The 16,815-nt window shown below is 36.8% G+C and overlaps 1 protein-coding gene across 1 annotated transcript in view; it reads right to left on the reverse strand.

The window, feature by feature from the left end:
* The window catches only part of St6galnac3 (ST6 (alpha-N-acetyl-neuraminyl-2,3-beta-galactosyl-1,3)-N-acetylgalactosaminide alpha-2,6-sialyltransferase 3), a 555,425-nt gene that overhangs the window by 204,876 nt on the left and 333,734 nt on the right, over positions 1–16,815 (reverse strand). The window contains exon 3 of the mRNA XM_013035881.1: positions 10,929–11,338. Within this exon, the coding sequence (XP_012891335.1) occupies positions 10,929–11,338 (410 nt within the window). The remainder of the gene's footprint in view (positions 1–10,928; positions 11,339–16,815) is intronic.

Genomic DNA, 16,815 nt, shown 5'->3' on the forward strand with positions numbered 1-16,815 from the left:
GTGGGCTTTCTATTGATCTTGCTAGCTATGTCATTTGCCCTGCAGAAGTTGTAAACTTTATTTTCAATATAGTGTCTTGAGAGTATCGCTGTGGCATTGGTTCACTCTTTGTCCTTTGTCTCTCCATTTTGTTATTCCCCTTCCTTTCCACAAATCAGATAAACATATATACAAGACACAAAATAAAAAACAGTGACAACACAGGATAATGCAAAGGAAAAAAAATAAATGAAAGACAAAAGAAATAACTTCACACAGTTAATTAAAATAACAAAAAAACCCTCGTTTCCATATCTTGGAGTTCTTTAAATGAGTATAATTTGAAGGAAAGTCATAACAGAGAAAATGAGTAGCTCATACACTGTTAGGGTAATATATACCTAATGAGAAAAATTGTAAAGCAAATAGTAAGCTGAACATAAGCCCAAATATTGATTCTTCACCCAAAAGTCAGAGAACAGAATGTTTGTCCCTCTATCTAGGAAGAAAAAGCATCGCTTCCTTAGAAGTTAATGAGTAGCACCATATGGCCTGATTGTTGGAGAAAAAGAGCTTAAGAAATAAAGAATAGTATGACAAAGCTGCTGTAGTGTAGGATTTTCATAGAAGGTTGAAATGTTGTTCCTCCCCATTAAAAGTATCACAACAAAAATAATTCAAATGTTCACACAATATTACATCAGTGGAATAATGATTACAGGAACAAATGCTTCAAAAAATAATTGAATGCGACTGGACATTTTAGAATATTTCTCTATGATACCATAGTGGTTCTTTAAAGTGTGGTCCAAAGACTAGTGAAAACAGCATTCTTTAGAAATTCTATAGAAATGCAAAACTCCTACCATCAGCTCCGAAACACCAATTCAGAAATTCACCTAAAAATCTCTCTTCATTCAGCTCTCTGATATAGGTGATTCTGATGTAGTCTGTTAGAAAACCACTGTTTTGCCAGCTAAATAAGAAAGAGTATCTTGCTGTCTCTACAAGACAGCAAGTACATTATCCAATGTAGTTATTTCTGTTTAAACAACTGGTCCATACACTAAAGAATAGAAATCAGTTGTAGCACTCCCTTAAGCTAATGGAAGTTCTCTTTGAATAATAGTGCTCCCATCCTAGAACTATTTTACAGAACAAATTGCTTTAAACCATTGAGTTCATCGCACTGTTTTTGAAAGTTTGTATTTTGTTTTGTTTGTTTTTCACTTTAAAGCTACTTTGGATCCCATAAGACAAGGTTTACAATATTGCCTAAATTTCTTATTTATTAAGTTGTTTTCCATCCCTAGGCCATTCGATCATGATCTCCTACAGATCATGTACTATTCTAGATACTTGGGCTGCATCAGTGACAAAAACAGACAATGAGCCCTTCCCTAAGGATCTCAGTGGAAGACACACACCAACAACAGTGCACAATAATATAAAGTGTATTGTATAGAATATTAGGAGATAAAATATAGGGGGAATAAAACACAATAAAGAATATTTGTAATATTGGTTATGTGAGGCACATTCCTCAGTGTTAAGTGATATGGTCACATACAATGGGTAAAACCAACCAACAATGACAGGAACTGGCCATGCATTGTCAGGGAGAAAGAGAGTGTTATGACTGTGAACCAGAGCAAATGTTCCCCCAAAGTAAGCATGCCCAGTCTGTATAGCTACCGCAAAATGAGTACAAAAGAAATATACTCTTATGGGAAGGGATGGGAAGGGATGGGAAGGGGAAACAAAGGAGGAGGTAACAATGCTTGATAAGAAATGTACTCGTTATCTTGCACATGTAATCGTAACCTCTCTGTTCGGTATTTTCACAATAAAAAAAAGAAATATACTCTTTATCTAACTATGTAACTATAACGCCTCTGTACACCACTTGTCTAATAACAATTAAAAATGCATGAAAGTAGCTGGGTGCTGGTGGCTCATGCCTATAATCCTAGCTACTCAGGAGGCTGAGATCTGAGCATTGCTGTTCAAAGCCAGCCCGGGCAGGAATGTCTGTGAGACTCTTATCTCCAATAAACCATTAGAAAACTGGAAGTGGCGCTGTGGCTCAAGCGGTAGAGTGCTAGCTATCCTTGAGCTGAAGAGCTGAGGGACAGCGCTGAGGCCCAGAGTTCAAGCCCCACGACTGACACACACACACAAAAAATGCATGAAAGGAAAAAAAAAAACAGGAAGAAAAAAAGAAAGGCCAGAGAGGAAGCAGGAGACAAGGTACCATGGGAGTCATTGTGAAAATTTGTGCTTTTATTCTGAGGAAAACTGGAGACCACATTTCAGGGTTTTGAGCAGAAGAGTGACATAATCTGATTATTTTTAAATAAATGCTTTCATTAATTTTCCTCTAAGTCTTTGTACAAATTTTTCAGCTATTTATGCGTCGAGTTGGGAAGAGTTTGAAGAATTTTCTTTTCTTTATGCACATCATGAAGTTATCTTAAAATATTTTTACTTTAACAGCTCAGTGATCAAAAAGAAAAGGTTTAAATTAAAAGACAAATTAAAAAGTTGATCAGTAAAACTCAGTTGTTATTATTAAGACTTTCTGTTCTCCTTTCCATGGGCCTCTGTTTGTGCCTTCTGTGCTAATGCTTATATTTGACTCCTAAAGCTCAAAGTGGAACTTTGGGTTTTAGTACTAGGATTTGTTGATTTTACCAGGAAACTGACAGCTAACAGAATTGTGAGAGAAGTTTTGGAACTGGCTTCACTACTGAAGAGAAACGAAAATGGAAACTTGTATGAAGAATGGCTCTGTCAGTGACTTATTACAAACACAGCACCCAGTCACAAAAACCAAGTAAAGGTAATAGATTTGCCAACCTTTGGGTAAGATAGAACAAGGGTGGTCTCTCTGAATAGAACTGTGGAAACTTTTCTATCAGAATCCAATTCTAGAGCTTCCCTCTTGGGCATTTCTATGACCCTTCTCCACAAACTAAAATTATTTTGAAATTCCCAAGTATTTCAACAAATGATAAGGGGATTTTTTAACTTAAAGTATAAAGTGGTATTTATATTGTTCATTTATTTATTCATTCACCCAATAAATGTTTACTGGATGCTAGTAAGAGTTAATTACTGTATTATGGTGCTTGAGGAATCCAATAAAGCAGAGCTAGAAATCCAATAAAGTGTTTATGAACCACCTAGAAAGAGTAATAACAATAAATAACAATAATATCTTGTAGAAAGTGATTATTTCTTTCAAATAAAAGCCTAAAACCTTCTCTTTTGTTTTGTTTTGCTTTTCCCCCAAGAGAAAATGTGAACTCTATGTGGAGATATTCCAGAGGCTTCATGAAAGAGGTAGCATTGGATTTGTTCACAAGTATGGACTGTACTGATGCATGACAAGGTTGACGAAGTATGGTTTAGGCCAAGGGAAGTCACCTTAAAAAAGCAGAGGCATGACCATACTGGTAGTCACTTATGTGAGACGAAAAATGTCCTGGTAGCAGAAATGATAGAAGATGACAAACAAGTTACGGCTGAGGTCAACCCAAGTGACCCTGAAAAATCTGTGGGCCATTTGATTGAAAGAGATAGAGGGAAAATAGCACTTTTGTTTGGTGTTTTAGTGACAAATCACCATGACACTAGGGCTGAGACAAAAAGGAAGATGGCCCTACTCATTGGCTTGAAGAAGTATATTTTCTATGAAATAAATGAGCAAATATCACAAGAAGTCGGGCAACCAAATACTTTCTTTAATGTTTAAAGATTTCTGAGCCTCAACAGTATGGCTTAGGGTCACAAAATTTAGATCCAACATCAGATTACCAGGACCACTGGAAAATAGCTATTTTTGCTTTATGTATTTCTCTTATTCAGAAATGTTACCTCGTCGTTTTATTCAAAGCATATAAAATAGTACAATTCAAGTGTTTATCTACTGATTAATGGTATTCAGTTGGCCTGTTATCCTGTTAACTATGCAAACACTCATGCCCTGTCTCAAAGCAATAAGGTCAGTAATTGTACATCATTATCTTTTTTTTCCCCCAGAGAAGTAAAAAGTCAATCCAGAAAACATTTCTAGATCTTCTATAACATTCTAGATATTTTCAAGTTATATCAAAATGGCTATTTACCAAAACTCTAGAAGTTGGGGCAGGAAAGTGTTTGAGACACTTATCTCCAATTAACATCAAAAGCTGAAATGAAGCTGTGACTCAAGTGGTAGAGCACTAGCCCTGAACTTAAAAGCTGAGGGATAGTGTCATTCAAGTCCTAGAACACATACTCAAAAGTATCAAGGCATATAAGAATAGAGGACAAGAAGTTGTTTCTACTTCATACATTTTTTGAGACAAGTACATAACTTTCTTCATTTTCTTAGTGTTGACAATCGTGAAGAGAGAAAGATGGTCCACAAAACAAATAATGAACAGAAAGAGATGGAAGAAAAGGAGAGGAAAATACCAGTTATGAAAAGACAGATGTAAATTAACTGTAGAGATAAATCCCATAACAAATAAATAACCGTTAAAGTTTGAATGAAATGTTAAAGTCTGGGCCTATTTTAATGAGATTACTAACTTAAGATGTTTTCCCTTGAATTTTTCATACTTTACAGTGTTTAAATACCTGTACATTAAGGTATTTGTTCAGTGTAAATGTCTCTTGGGACTTCCTAGACAGTATAATCTGGCGCTCTCTCTCTCCCTATCTCTCTCTCTCTCCTTCCTTCCTTCCCTCCCCTCCCATTTTTTCTCCTTCCCTCCTCACATTGTGTGTATGTTTGTCTACATTCTCTATGCCAAGAGATCCCTAAATTGGAATGGTTCAAGTCTTGATTTTCAGTCATAATCAGTGGTCTGTTCAGCCTTCCTATTAAAATATGGTGACTAAGTGTGAGATGCCGTTCTTGTTTTAATCGAAACTAAACTGTTTTGTCATGTATATCATAGATTTTACCTTGTGTGTGTGAGTAGGAGGGTGTGTACATGTGTGTTTTTAAACACATGAGATATGCATATGGATAGCCTGATAAATGTAAGAATCCCTCTTACCCTCGTATCCCTCTTGTCCCTTAGCCACCCATTTTTCCACGGAATAGTTAATTTCTAGCACATGTACACTGGAGAGCACAGGCATTATGTAGGTCACTGGATTTCCTCATAAATGATAGCAAAAAGGAAGTCCATTGTTACTCCATGCTTGTTAGCATAAAAACAGAGCCTTGGATGCCTTGTTATGTTTTTTGAATCAGAAATCTGACAGGTCTGCCCATGACTGCTGTGTAAACTTTGTTCTTGTCAAATATATCATCTGCGATGGAAACATGAAATCATTTTATTCAAAGGTGTGTCAGTGATGCTTCTGAAAATGTTCTTGAGGCTGTGCTTGGAAATACAGTCTTCAAAAAGAAAAAAAATGAAAAAAAAAGAGAATGTCCTGTCTTTTAAATCCAAAACCTTTTCTACTTTGCGTACTTTTTTTTTGTCCAAGTTTTCCTGGGATTAGGAGCCATTTATTCAAAATTAGAAATAGACTTTTTGTGTTTAGAATCCAGTATACTTTTTGTGCCTCTGACTTGTAGAATGGTAGAGCTGTTTTGTGTTGATTTTATTTTTGGGTCCCTCCCCAGTGACACATTGAGACAGTTTGCCTATGCACTGGTGGTGAGAGAGGGAATGTAATCAAAATAAGCTGAAAAGAATACTTGAATAACCCCCATCTTTCCCCCCACACATATATACTTCTTCTAGAAACTACAAAGGTTTTGTAAACTGAAGAGATGTGAAGGGATGTGAGCCACTTTATTCTCTACAGTCAATCATACAGCAGCACAAGAAACTTTCAAGATGACCCAGCTGAAATGGCAAATCCTGGACTGTGCTTGAAACCCTTGCTAGATTATAAAACTGTCATCATAGACCAGCAGGGACGAATGGCTTGTCAGTGAGTTCTTTTTCTCTCCTTAAGATTAAGTAGGAATGGATGGAGCATGGTGACAAATATGAGCCAGTATAGAAAATTTTATATTTACAAATCAGCCTTCTCTTTACTCAGTATTTTCTGAAAGTGACTTGTACATCACACTTCCTAAATAGTCCTTAGCAACAATTCCCTTTCTTCACCCCTCTTCACCCGAGGCAGGGACATCTTGAAACACTGATCTATTTGCTGCTAACTTCCATTAATTTCATCCATCCCTGAAGGTGGAGCCATATTGGTGCCAGCTAATTAAGACCTATTTGGAGCAGCTCAGAGTCCTTTATCAGGCCAGAATTAGCTTTGCTCTTTTAATGGAGACTATAGTTTTCTCAATTATCCTTTGATTAAATAATGCACCTACATTTGCCAACTTATTTCTGAAGTGGGATGCAAGCTGCAATCACCACCTGCTCTTAGGTAAGTGTAATATTGTGCATTGGCTCTCTATGCTTCTGCAAGGAAGGAGCATTTCTTTTGCATGTGTGTATGCTGGGTATTTAATCACATTCTTCAATGTTGAGTGTCATGGCATGTGCACTGTCAGCCCAACAGACACCTCTAAGGATTTCAGTAATCATATGTATGAATAAAAATGGATACATGTCAGCAGGCTAATATTATTTACACATACCAATCATTCAAAGGGGGCAAAAGATCCATTTTGGTAAGATTGTTTTGAATTGCAAAACCTTTAATTCCAAAGGTCTTTGGAAGGACTGAAAAGTTCTACAGAATTCGTAATTCTTGTTTTGCAGCCATATCTTTGGTAAATGAAACTCTAAAAGCAAGCATTGACCAAAGGACCTAGAATTCCAAAGGAAATTGGGTCTCAGAAGATTAACAAAGGGCAATCAGCCTTCTCTTTCTGTTCTTCCAGCCTGCCCGACAAGGTCACACTCTCTAATTCATAAGCTAAGTAATTTTAGACAGGAACTAATAAAAATAAATATGTTTCATTTGGTTCAAGAAAGTATTTCGATATACTTACTTATGAAGTTAGTTTAGATTTAGTCTAACAGTGAACACATTTCTCCTACTTTAAGAAAAAATGAAACGACTGGAAAAATGCACATGGTTACCTTAAATAGAAAGGTTATAGTTTCTAAAGATGACTTTGACAGTTTGAGGAAGCAAGCTGAGAAGAACATTTTTCTTTGAGGGACTCCATATACTCGTTTTTCCTTCATCAATCACCTTAGGTACCAAAGACATAATTTTTAAAAGTTCTATAAATTATACCTAATAATGGTGACATGATCTCTCCATTAAAAACCTGCTGATCAAAATGACTACTTGGTGACAGCCCTGTGATAAGTGCAGGCAAACCAAATAAAATAGCTTTACACCAGAAGTAAAATTAAATGGACACTCCTTCTTCCCAGACTCTCATGCCTAAAACTCTATGTACCAATTAATTTACTTCTAGTTATTTAGGGGGAAATATTAGGAACTTTTGGAGTATAATAACAAAACCCCACTGTGAATTTAGAACTACAAGGAATGTAGGATCACATAAAATATCTCCTTTGATGGACTGTAATCTTTATGTGTGCAGTAGTGATGGAGCCTGTGCTGTAATTCTGAGATTGTTGCTGCTATTATGTGTGTGTGATATTAATAATAAGATGAATAATTACATTGGTGTCTCTGGGACCTGTGATTGTGTGATTGTCAGTATAGCAAAAGGAAGAAAGCTTGGACATGGTGGCCTTAGCCTGACATCCTTGCTACTTGGGAGACAAGGACGTGGAGGATCAGAGTTTGAGGCCAGCCTTGGCTATAAACTTCAAGAGACTCCATCTGAAACAATGATTGAGGGTAGTGGTGTATGCATTTGTTATATCAGCTATGTGGGGAAGCATAAATAGGGGGATCATGATCTATTCACAAAGAGAGATCCTGTCTCCAAATTGACCAATGCAAAAAGAGCCAGTAGAGTGGCTCAAGTGATAGAGCTCTTTTTTTTGTCAGTTATGTGCCTGAACTCAGGGCCTGGGCACTCTCCCTCAGCTCTTCAGCTCAAGGCTAACACTCTATCACTTGAGCCATAGCACCATTTCCATCTTTTTCTACTTATGTGGTGCTGAGGAATGGAACCCAGAGCCTTAGGCATGCAAGGCAAGCACTCTACCACTGAGCCACCTTCCCAGCCCCTAATAGAACACTTTCTTAAGGAGTACAAGGCCCTGAGCTCAAACCCAGTGCTGTCCAAAAGAAAAAAAAAGAGAAGGAAAACAAATATGTGTAAGGTGGATAAGGTAAAATAAAAACCTGAAGAGGAGGAGAATGAGGAGAATGTATGTAGTTAAGAGAAAGCAACTATTGACCTGATGCCAATAGTGATTGACTAAAGTTCATTGTTAAAATACATGTATACATAAGACAACTGGAGACATTTTCTGATGAAACATATGGTAAAATTAAGAAAATACTGATGATTTTACACTGCATTTTTAGCTTATTTTTACCAGAATTATATTTCAGATATGTACAGGAAAACATTTGTTAACGAAATGAAATGATGTCTGATATTTGCACCAAAATAATATCTGGGAAAGGAAAGAGTAAATAGGGCACACAAGAAATAGGACATGAGTTAATAATTATTCAAGTTGAGTGGGTGCTAATACAGAGGTTATTCCATTAGTTATTGCTTTAAATGTTCAATATTTCCTTCATAAAATATTTTAGAAGATACTATTGTTTGAAATAGCATCAGTTAATACCAGAGCACCATGAGAAATCCTTAAACAATACACTTTTACCACAGCTGAAATTAAGACTGTGACTTAAATCATCAAGTGAATAGGTGAGGTCATTTTGACCACTCTTACGTTGTTTAATCAGATTCTCATCTACTCTTCCCATTGCTAAAACAGAGCTGCCTTCTGTCTGATTGTATACTCAGAAAAGTAACCAGACAGAAAAGAGATTCAGTGGAAAAACAACCAGCAAGGAGGCATCGTAAAATAGCTTTGACCTTTTAAAGCAAACTTTTATTTTGGTAATTCCACAAGCCAAATGATATCTTCAAATTACTTTTACCAAGTGAATAAAATTACTAAGCAATTTTTCCACTCTGTAAACAGCTTTTCTCATCACAGCCTCCCCAAATTGTTTTCTCTCTGTCCTTATGCAGTGCACACATCTGTGACAGTGTTGTTTTACTGAGAGCTTACAGCAAAAACCACATGATACACATGTATAGAAACAAACACCACGCTAAGCTCTTCACTGATTCTAGGGTTTATAGTTACAACTTTGGGATACCCTGAGGGATAACCCCAATCAAATACAAAATATGTCTAACTAATTGCATTGCTCCAGGCTACTGAGAGACCAGAGGTTTCCAAAACCCTTTGAGAATGGCCCTATTTATATAAAATGGTGCCACAAGTGAATGTGTTTTTTTTTTTTTTATGTGACAGACCCATTCTACTTATTTCTTTTCTATCCAGCCAGCTATGTGACCCTGATTCAGATATAACCTTTGGGATTTTTCTTGAAAACTTGAATAGCTAACAAGGCTCATTTTATGGCTTTTTTTCTATCATATTTCACGTGAAGCAATATATTTCTACACAAAAGCAAAAAATGCTCAGTTCCAGTCAAAAGTCTACTCACATTATTAGTAGGAGAGTTGGTCTACCTAAGATTTAAAATTTATCAGCAGTAAAATTGCATCCAGAAATTGCAGAAAAGATCTCTGTTCAAGCATATACTGCAATATAATTAAAACTTTAGATCAGATCATATTGAGGAAATAAGAATGCTGATATTATAATTGAAGCTCAATTATTGTTCATCGTATTGCACAAATAAGCAAAATTCACAAATAATTTAAAACTTTAGCTACTAGTTTTAATATCTTCTTCTAGCAGTTGTTTATTAGAGCTAAATGTATCAACCAGAACTGGCTGATTTTAATTTTGCTTCTCTCCCTTGAACTGGTTATATTTCTAAAGGTGAAGAAAAATGGCAAGTGACAGAATGATAGTAGAGTTGAGGAGGCTGAAAAAGGAACAAAGAGAGGAAACTGGGGAGGGTAGGGAAAGGGGAGGAATGAGGTGAGCATGCCTGAATGAAAGGAAGTGGTGAGAGTATTTTACAGAATGGTACAGAAATATGAATAGAATAAGCAATGCAAATTGGTTTTTGGATAATTGAGTGAAGGGTATTTATATACTTCATTTCTCTTCAAGAATCCATCTGCTAATGATTTTAAGTAATGCATAATTTCAATATGGTATTTTGCTTACCAAGTTAGATATCTGACTATGGCATTGAAAATCTCAGGGTCTATTTGCATGGGAAAAGCTATGAAATATTATTAGAGTATCTATAGCCTGCTCTATCCAGAAGAATTAAGGTCAACCCATAATCCTAAAGTCCCTTAACATTCCTATGTGGGTTTTGGGGTTTTTTGTTGTTGTTATTGTTGTTGTTTTTTGTCGGTCGTGGGGCCTGAACTCTGTGCCTGGGCACTGTCTGTCAGCTCTTCAGCTCAAGGCTATCACGCTACCGCTTGAGCCACAGCGCCACTTCCGGCTTTTTTTTTCTGCTTATGTGGTGCTGAGGAATCGAACCCAGAGACTCATGCATGCAAGGCAAACACTCTATCACTGAGCCACCTTCCCAGCCCATTAAAGCAGAAATATATAGATTTCCTCTATCAGCTGAAATCCAATTTGATCAACAGTGAGTTGTGCTATATAAGAAAAAGATCTAAAGACATTGTAGAGAAGCACCCAGGCTTTCTTGGATCCTTAAGCCAATTAAAATAGAGAGAACAGAAGGCAGTGTAGGTGGAATTAATGAGACCTAGTTGCTGGCTCATCAAGTAATCATAATAGTAAAAAATATGTATAGTGATCAGTATAAAAAATAACTCTGTTCATTTTATAGTTGACAAAAGGACTCTGCAAAGATTTAACATAAAAGACAATAAGGCTGCTTTGGAAAGGACTTACCTATCTTTCCCAGTTTCCTTCTTAAACATTCCATCGCAGTAACTCATACGCTTCTCTGTGGTCACATAAATTTGGGCATTTGGGTAGACATCAACCGTCTTTTTCAACATGTTGTAAACGATTCCATTGCCATCCTTCCTCATGTTGCGAAAAGGACCCCAAATAACATAAATAGTGGCGTTTGCTTCTTTGAAAAAATAGTCAGGGTTTTTTAGCAAAAGAGGAACACTGGTGTGGGATACAACTCGGATCATAGTCATGTGGCCAACATCTTCTTCATAACCTTTGGTGGGGGCATTGTTCATTCTCCAAATGCAAGATGACTGATCAATCTCACTTCCCACCTTCTGTCCAACCATCTGACCTGAGTTGGACACTATGGCACAAAGGTCACAGTCCAGTTGCAAAGGCTGTAAAACAAAAAGAGGAAGAAAACAGGTGGTAAATTTGACCTAGTCAAACAATTTCCTCTGGGAAAACTAAAATGTCAGATACTACATGACTGACAAAGTAGGGAATTATCTGAAATATACATGCCAATCCCACAGGCTCTGACAAAGGTTATCCAGGTAGCAATATGCTTCCATTAAAAAAGCAAATTCATACGGTTCAAAAATTAATTAATTTTTCATTCTCATCTTCTGATTTAAAATTATGTGAGGAAAAAGTCATTTGTTTTCCACTCTAAATGTTGAATTTTTAAATTTAAAATTGTAACTTCAAATGAAATTGGGAAAGATGGGAAGATGGAAAGATTTGATCTCTGTAATCAGACTGGAGGTGATGGAAGAGATACAAAAGAAATGCACTCAGGCATCAATTCTGCATATAGTTATAGATGATTAAAAATGTGACAATTACAGCAGACTCAGGCTTTAAGGGAGATTTTCAGAACCCAGAACTATTTACAACAACAAATGCTAGGCTGGAAAATATTATACAGATGCTTAAAAACTTTCCCCAAGTCACCATTTTAATGCATCTTCATGTTTACATTTCTAAGTGAGTAAGGAGAGGCTTCATTTAAGAACTCAGCAAAACCATGTTCATGGTCTCTGGAGTTAGTCTAACTCTTCCATTTTTAACTGAACAAGGGAGTCAAAGAAACTCAGAAGTGAAGCATGGACTTTCAGAACTTGTAAATGATCAAAGTTACAATGGTTCACATCTAGATGTTCTAACTCAAAGAAGTCATTGTTCTTCCCATTATTCCCTGCTTTCTTGCCTTCTAAAATCATCACATAAATATCTGCCATCCTGTATTCATTCAATAATGATAAAGAAACATGTTTTGAGAATGTACAACTTACTCATTGCCCTACTATGAAATTCCAGCTGTTGCGCCTGGCTTTCAGCCAGAAATGTCATTGTGCCTACTGGTGAGTAGCCTCTCTCTCTCATGAGGTCCTATCCTTATTTTACTTGATGGATTGTACTTTAATTTATTGTTTAATTATACCTGTCCTTTAGATAGTGAATTTTGTAAGAACAATATCTTATCTTCTTTTTAACCTCACTCCTCAGAGATCCCTGAAATACATTAAAAGCACAATTGGTTAAGGTAGGGCATGAAAAAAATTGAATAAAAATAATTTATGAGGACTCTGAGCACTGAATTTAATACTATGGAAGAAATGGACTTTTCCAATTAATTTAGAATAATTCTTGATTTAGATGAAAAGAGAAAAAGCAATCTAGAAGAAACAGATCAACATAATAGCAGGCTCGGTCTGTTGCAATCTACGTGGATAAACTAAGAAATAAGGTACCTCAGAAAAGTCACAGAGACAATAATCTTTCCTACCTGTGATAGATACCTGCAGTAAATATTGAACTCCTACTATGCAGGAAGCATACTTTCAAGAGTTTAAATTCAAATATAAAAATACACACAAAATTCCTGCCACAATAAAGCTTACATTCAAGTTCTAGTGATGTAATAAATGAAAAAGCATTTTCCATAATATGCTCTAAATAAAGAAAATTAAAATTTAATTAGAATTTAGGAAGAGAGAGAAAATGTGTGTGTATGTGTTTGGGGGGGTTGATTATTAAAAGGCCTCGCTGAGAAAAAATAAGAAGTACCTTGTGCATGCTAGGCAAGTGCTCTACCACCGAAACATATCCTCACTACAATATGAGTTGTCTTAAAACTCTACTGTCAAGAAAGCTACCGTCACTGCGATTGCCCTGAGGATTCAGAAATAAACAGCAAATATTCCAGGCCTTATGTTAGGATAGTTCTACTCCAAGAGGAAAGGAGATTAGACTCCTTTGGAACAGAAATTTTATGTTGGTGCTGTGGTAAACCCTTTTAACAGTGGGCAATGAGGGCACAAAAGGCTGTTTTGAGGGTGAGACATCAACCTATATTCTTCTAGACAATATTCTTGTTATTACGTAATTTTCAGCATAGACTAACAACCATTACATAGTGATGACCTCCCAATGCACAGATGTAATTTGCTGCCTAATTTATAGTGTGTGTGTGTGTGTGTGTGTGTGTGTGTGTGTGTGTGTGAGATATGGCACACTCCAACTCATCACTGAGATACATTCAATGTTTCACTGGATAATAAAATCATATTTGGGGACTAGCTTCTATAAGACTTAAAATACAAAAAGCTAAAGAAGAAAGAAAATGTTTGGGATGAGTTCTCTCTATAAAATGTAACAATCTGCATTGGATTTCCCAGTGATTAGAGTGAATTAGTTGGTTCTGCTGTAACAAGGCTTAATTTAACTAATAAGAATCAGCAGACTGGTCTCATTTGACAGTTGTAACCTCTGAATGTGATCCATTAAGACATCACAATCTGTTTCATGACAATATATTGGGATGTCACAGCTGTGCAGATTATGAGGTCAGCAGCTGACTAACTACTTGAGGGCACACAGTGGGAACAACAGTCTCTTGTTTATGTAACAAATGGGCAATTGGGAAGAGGGCTAAAAAGGAAATGGCTTTGGGAGATAGTGAAGATCTTGGAATAGCCTTTCTTTTACAATTCCTTGGGCTATACTGTTACTTTGACTAGTCTCAAGAGACAATCACATATGTGTAGTTGATCATCATCTAACTTCCTGAAAAAGGTACCAGGACACTTGGCTGAATACAATGACTGTTCCATTTACCATTTTAGTTACATGGACCATTTTAAAGTACGGCAGGAACTTAAGGTCTTATTCATGAAATATTTCTAATCAAAATCAGAAGGTTCATGACATACAGAGAGCTAGTAAAGCCCCAAGGTATATATTTATATATTTAATGGCTGGCACTTTGAAAATACTGCAAGCCAAGATCAAACAAAAAATACCCAGGCATAGAAGGGTGGTTTGATTTAAGAGCCGCCTTTTCCAGTTATCTTTTGTTTCTTTCATTAGCTTTGTTGTCACGTATTTGCTCTCAACTTTCTCAGTTAAATGCCCTGCTGTTTCTTGAACCTGCTTACATTTGATTTGGGGGCCTTGCTTGAAAACTGTATTAGATACACCTTTGGGGAAACTGTTCTGCCCCAGTAAATAATGATTCTCTTTCTAGATTGAGGAATTGGATTTTCTAAGACCTTTGTTACAGTCAGGGAAAGACTGGTTCAAAACTCTGGTTCCAAGTTGTCAAACTTTGTTTTAATTTTGAATTCTCTTTTTCAGTTGAGTTACTACCTTTTTATTTATTTTCACTAAAATACTTGTCCTCTGGATCTTGGCTCTTGTACTATAAATATATTTCAGAATACTGCTTGGATTTGGTATGTGTCTATAAATTAAGAATATAATTAGAATTGACTCTCTCTGGGTAGCTCTATTCCTATTAAAGACCAACCATAAGTGTCAAATTCTACTTTTCAATTTATTTTAAAACTGTAACAACACTGTATTTTTTAGGTGATTGCTCTCTTTGTGAAAGTATACAAATCTGTACTGAATGTTTGAAAATAATCAGCTTGTTATCCAATAGACCACAAACAAGACCACACTAAAGCTACCAGCACTACCATGTCCATTGCAGCATTGTTTACCATGGCTAAGATGTGGAATCAATCCAGATGCCCCTCAGTAGATGAATGGATAAAGAAAGTGTGGTTGGGCTGGAAAGGTGGCTCAGTGGTAAAGTGCTTGCCTTGCATGCATGAGGTCCTGGGTTCAATTTCTCAGCACCACATAAGCAGAAAAAGCTGGAAGTGGAATTGTGGCTCAAGTGGTAGAGTGCTAACTTAGAGCTGAAGAGCTGAGGGACAGCACCCAGGCTCAGAGTTCAGGCCCCACGACCAACACACAAAAAAGAAAGAAAGAAAGAAAATGCAGTATATATACACAATGGAATTCTATACTTCCATCAGAAATAAAATAATGATATTTCACCATTCATAAGAAAATGGAAAAAGTTGGAAAAAATCATATTAAGCAAAGTAAACCAGACCTAAAGAAATATAAGTTTATGTTTTCCCTCATATGTGTAATTACAATGTGCCTATAATGTGCCTATAAATTTACAAGTAAACACAACGGATGATAAAAGTTAAAAAATTACACTTGGATATCTTAAGTTATAAAGGATTCTAAACATCACAGTGAGACCAAAGGAGGATATACTTAGGAGAGGATCACAAAGGCTCAATAGCTATTTGCATATGATCATATAAAATGATGTTTAGCCAGGTGCTGGTGGCTCACACCTGTAATCCTAGCTATTCAGGAGGCTGAGATCTAAGGAGTGAAGTTCAAAGCCAGCCCAGACATGAAAGTCTATGAAATTCTTGTTTCCAATAAATCACCAGAAAACAAGACGTGGTGCTGTGACTCAAGTGGTAGAGTGCTAACCTTGTGCTGAAGAGCTGAGGGACAGAAACCAAGCCCATGACCGACCAAAAAAAGAAAAAAAGGTGTTTACTGAAATTTGCTCCAAGAAATGGAAATAGAGGTTTTTTTTGTTCTTTTCCCTTTTCTGTCATTTTTTTTATTTCTGTATATTTTATCTTGCATGTTAAGTTTTTCTGTTTAAGGGAGTGTAAGGAGGAACACAGAAGTTCTGGGGCAAAGGGTGAACAAATACAGCAGTGATACCTACTATACAACTTGTGGAGGAGGGTGGTACTGTTGAAAAATAAAATGTACTCATCACTTGACCCATGTAACTGTAACACCTTTGTACATCATCTTTACAATAAAAATTAATTAAAAAACTAAAAACAGTCAGCTTGGAAAGAGTTAATAATTTGGTGAACTCTAGAAAGTCATATTAGTAAGCCAGCCTCATAGAACAAACAGCACATTTTCTCTTATATGTAGAAGCTAGATCTAAACTACAAATATATACAATAACATATATAGGGCTCTATTCATATACACATAAACTGACTACAGGATGGCAAACATAGGAGAAGAATCCAATGGGATTACTCTTCTGAACCAGTAATACACTGTTTATAAAAATGAATAGTGGAGGCAGAGACCGCAACCGGGCGATACCTGAGCGCTCACACAGAGAGTCCGGGACTAAGGAGCCAGACGCAGCGGGCGAGCGGATTCTACTCAACACCAGCAAGAACCGACAAGGAGCAGACAACTTCATCCTGCAGTTTGCAGACCAGAGACGACCCAGGATCCAAGTAGAAGCCCAACATCCTCACTCCTTCTCAGGGAGCAGAGGAGGGAAGGCCACCCCTCCCCCCCCAGCACTGGTGATCTCCATCTTGGATACCAACAAAGCTCGGCAGAGCTGCTAGCTCCAACTCAGGCCTTGGAATAAAACGAGTCATTTAACAGGTCACAAGAACTTAATGGCGAAGTGACCTGCCAGACTCAGCTCCATCCAGGGAAAAGTCACCCAGCTCAGGCACCAGCCATTGGAGTGGCTTTCCCCACTGGGTAACCAGAGCCAGAG

This window comes from Dipodomys ordii, unplaced genomic scaffold (assembly GCF_000151885.1).
Source record: "Dipodomys ordii isolate 6190 unplaced genomic scaffold, Dord_2.0 Scaffold228, whole genome shotgun sequence".
Taxonomy (NCBI): domain Eukaryota; kingdom Metazoa; phylum Chordata; class Mammalia; order Rodentia; family Heteromyidae; genus Dipodomys; species Dipodomys ordii.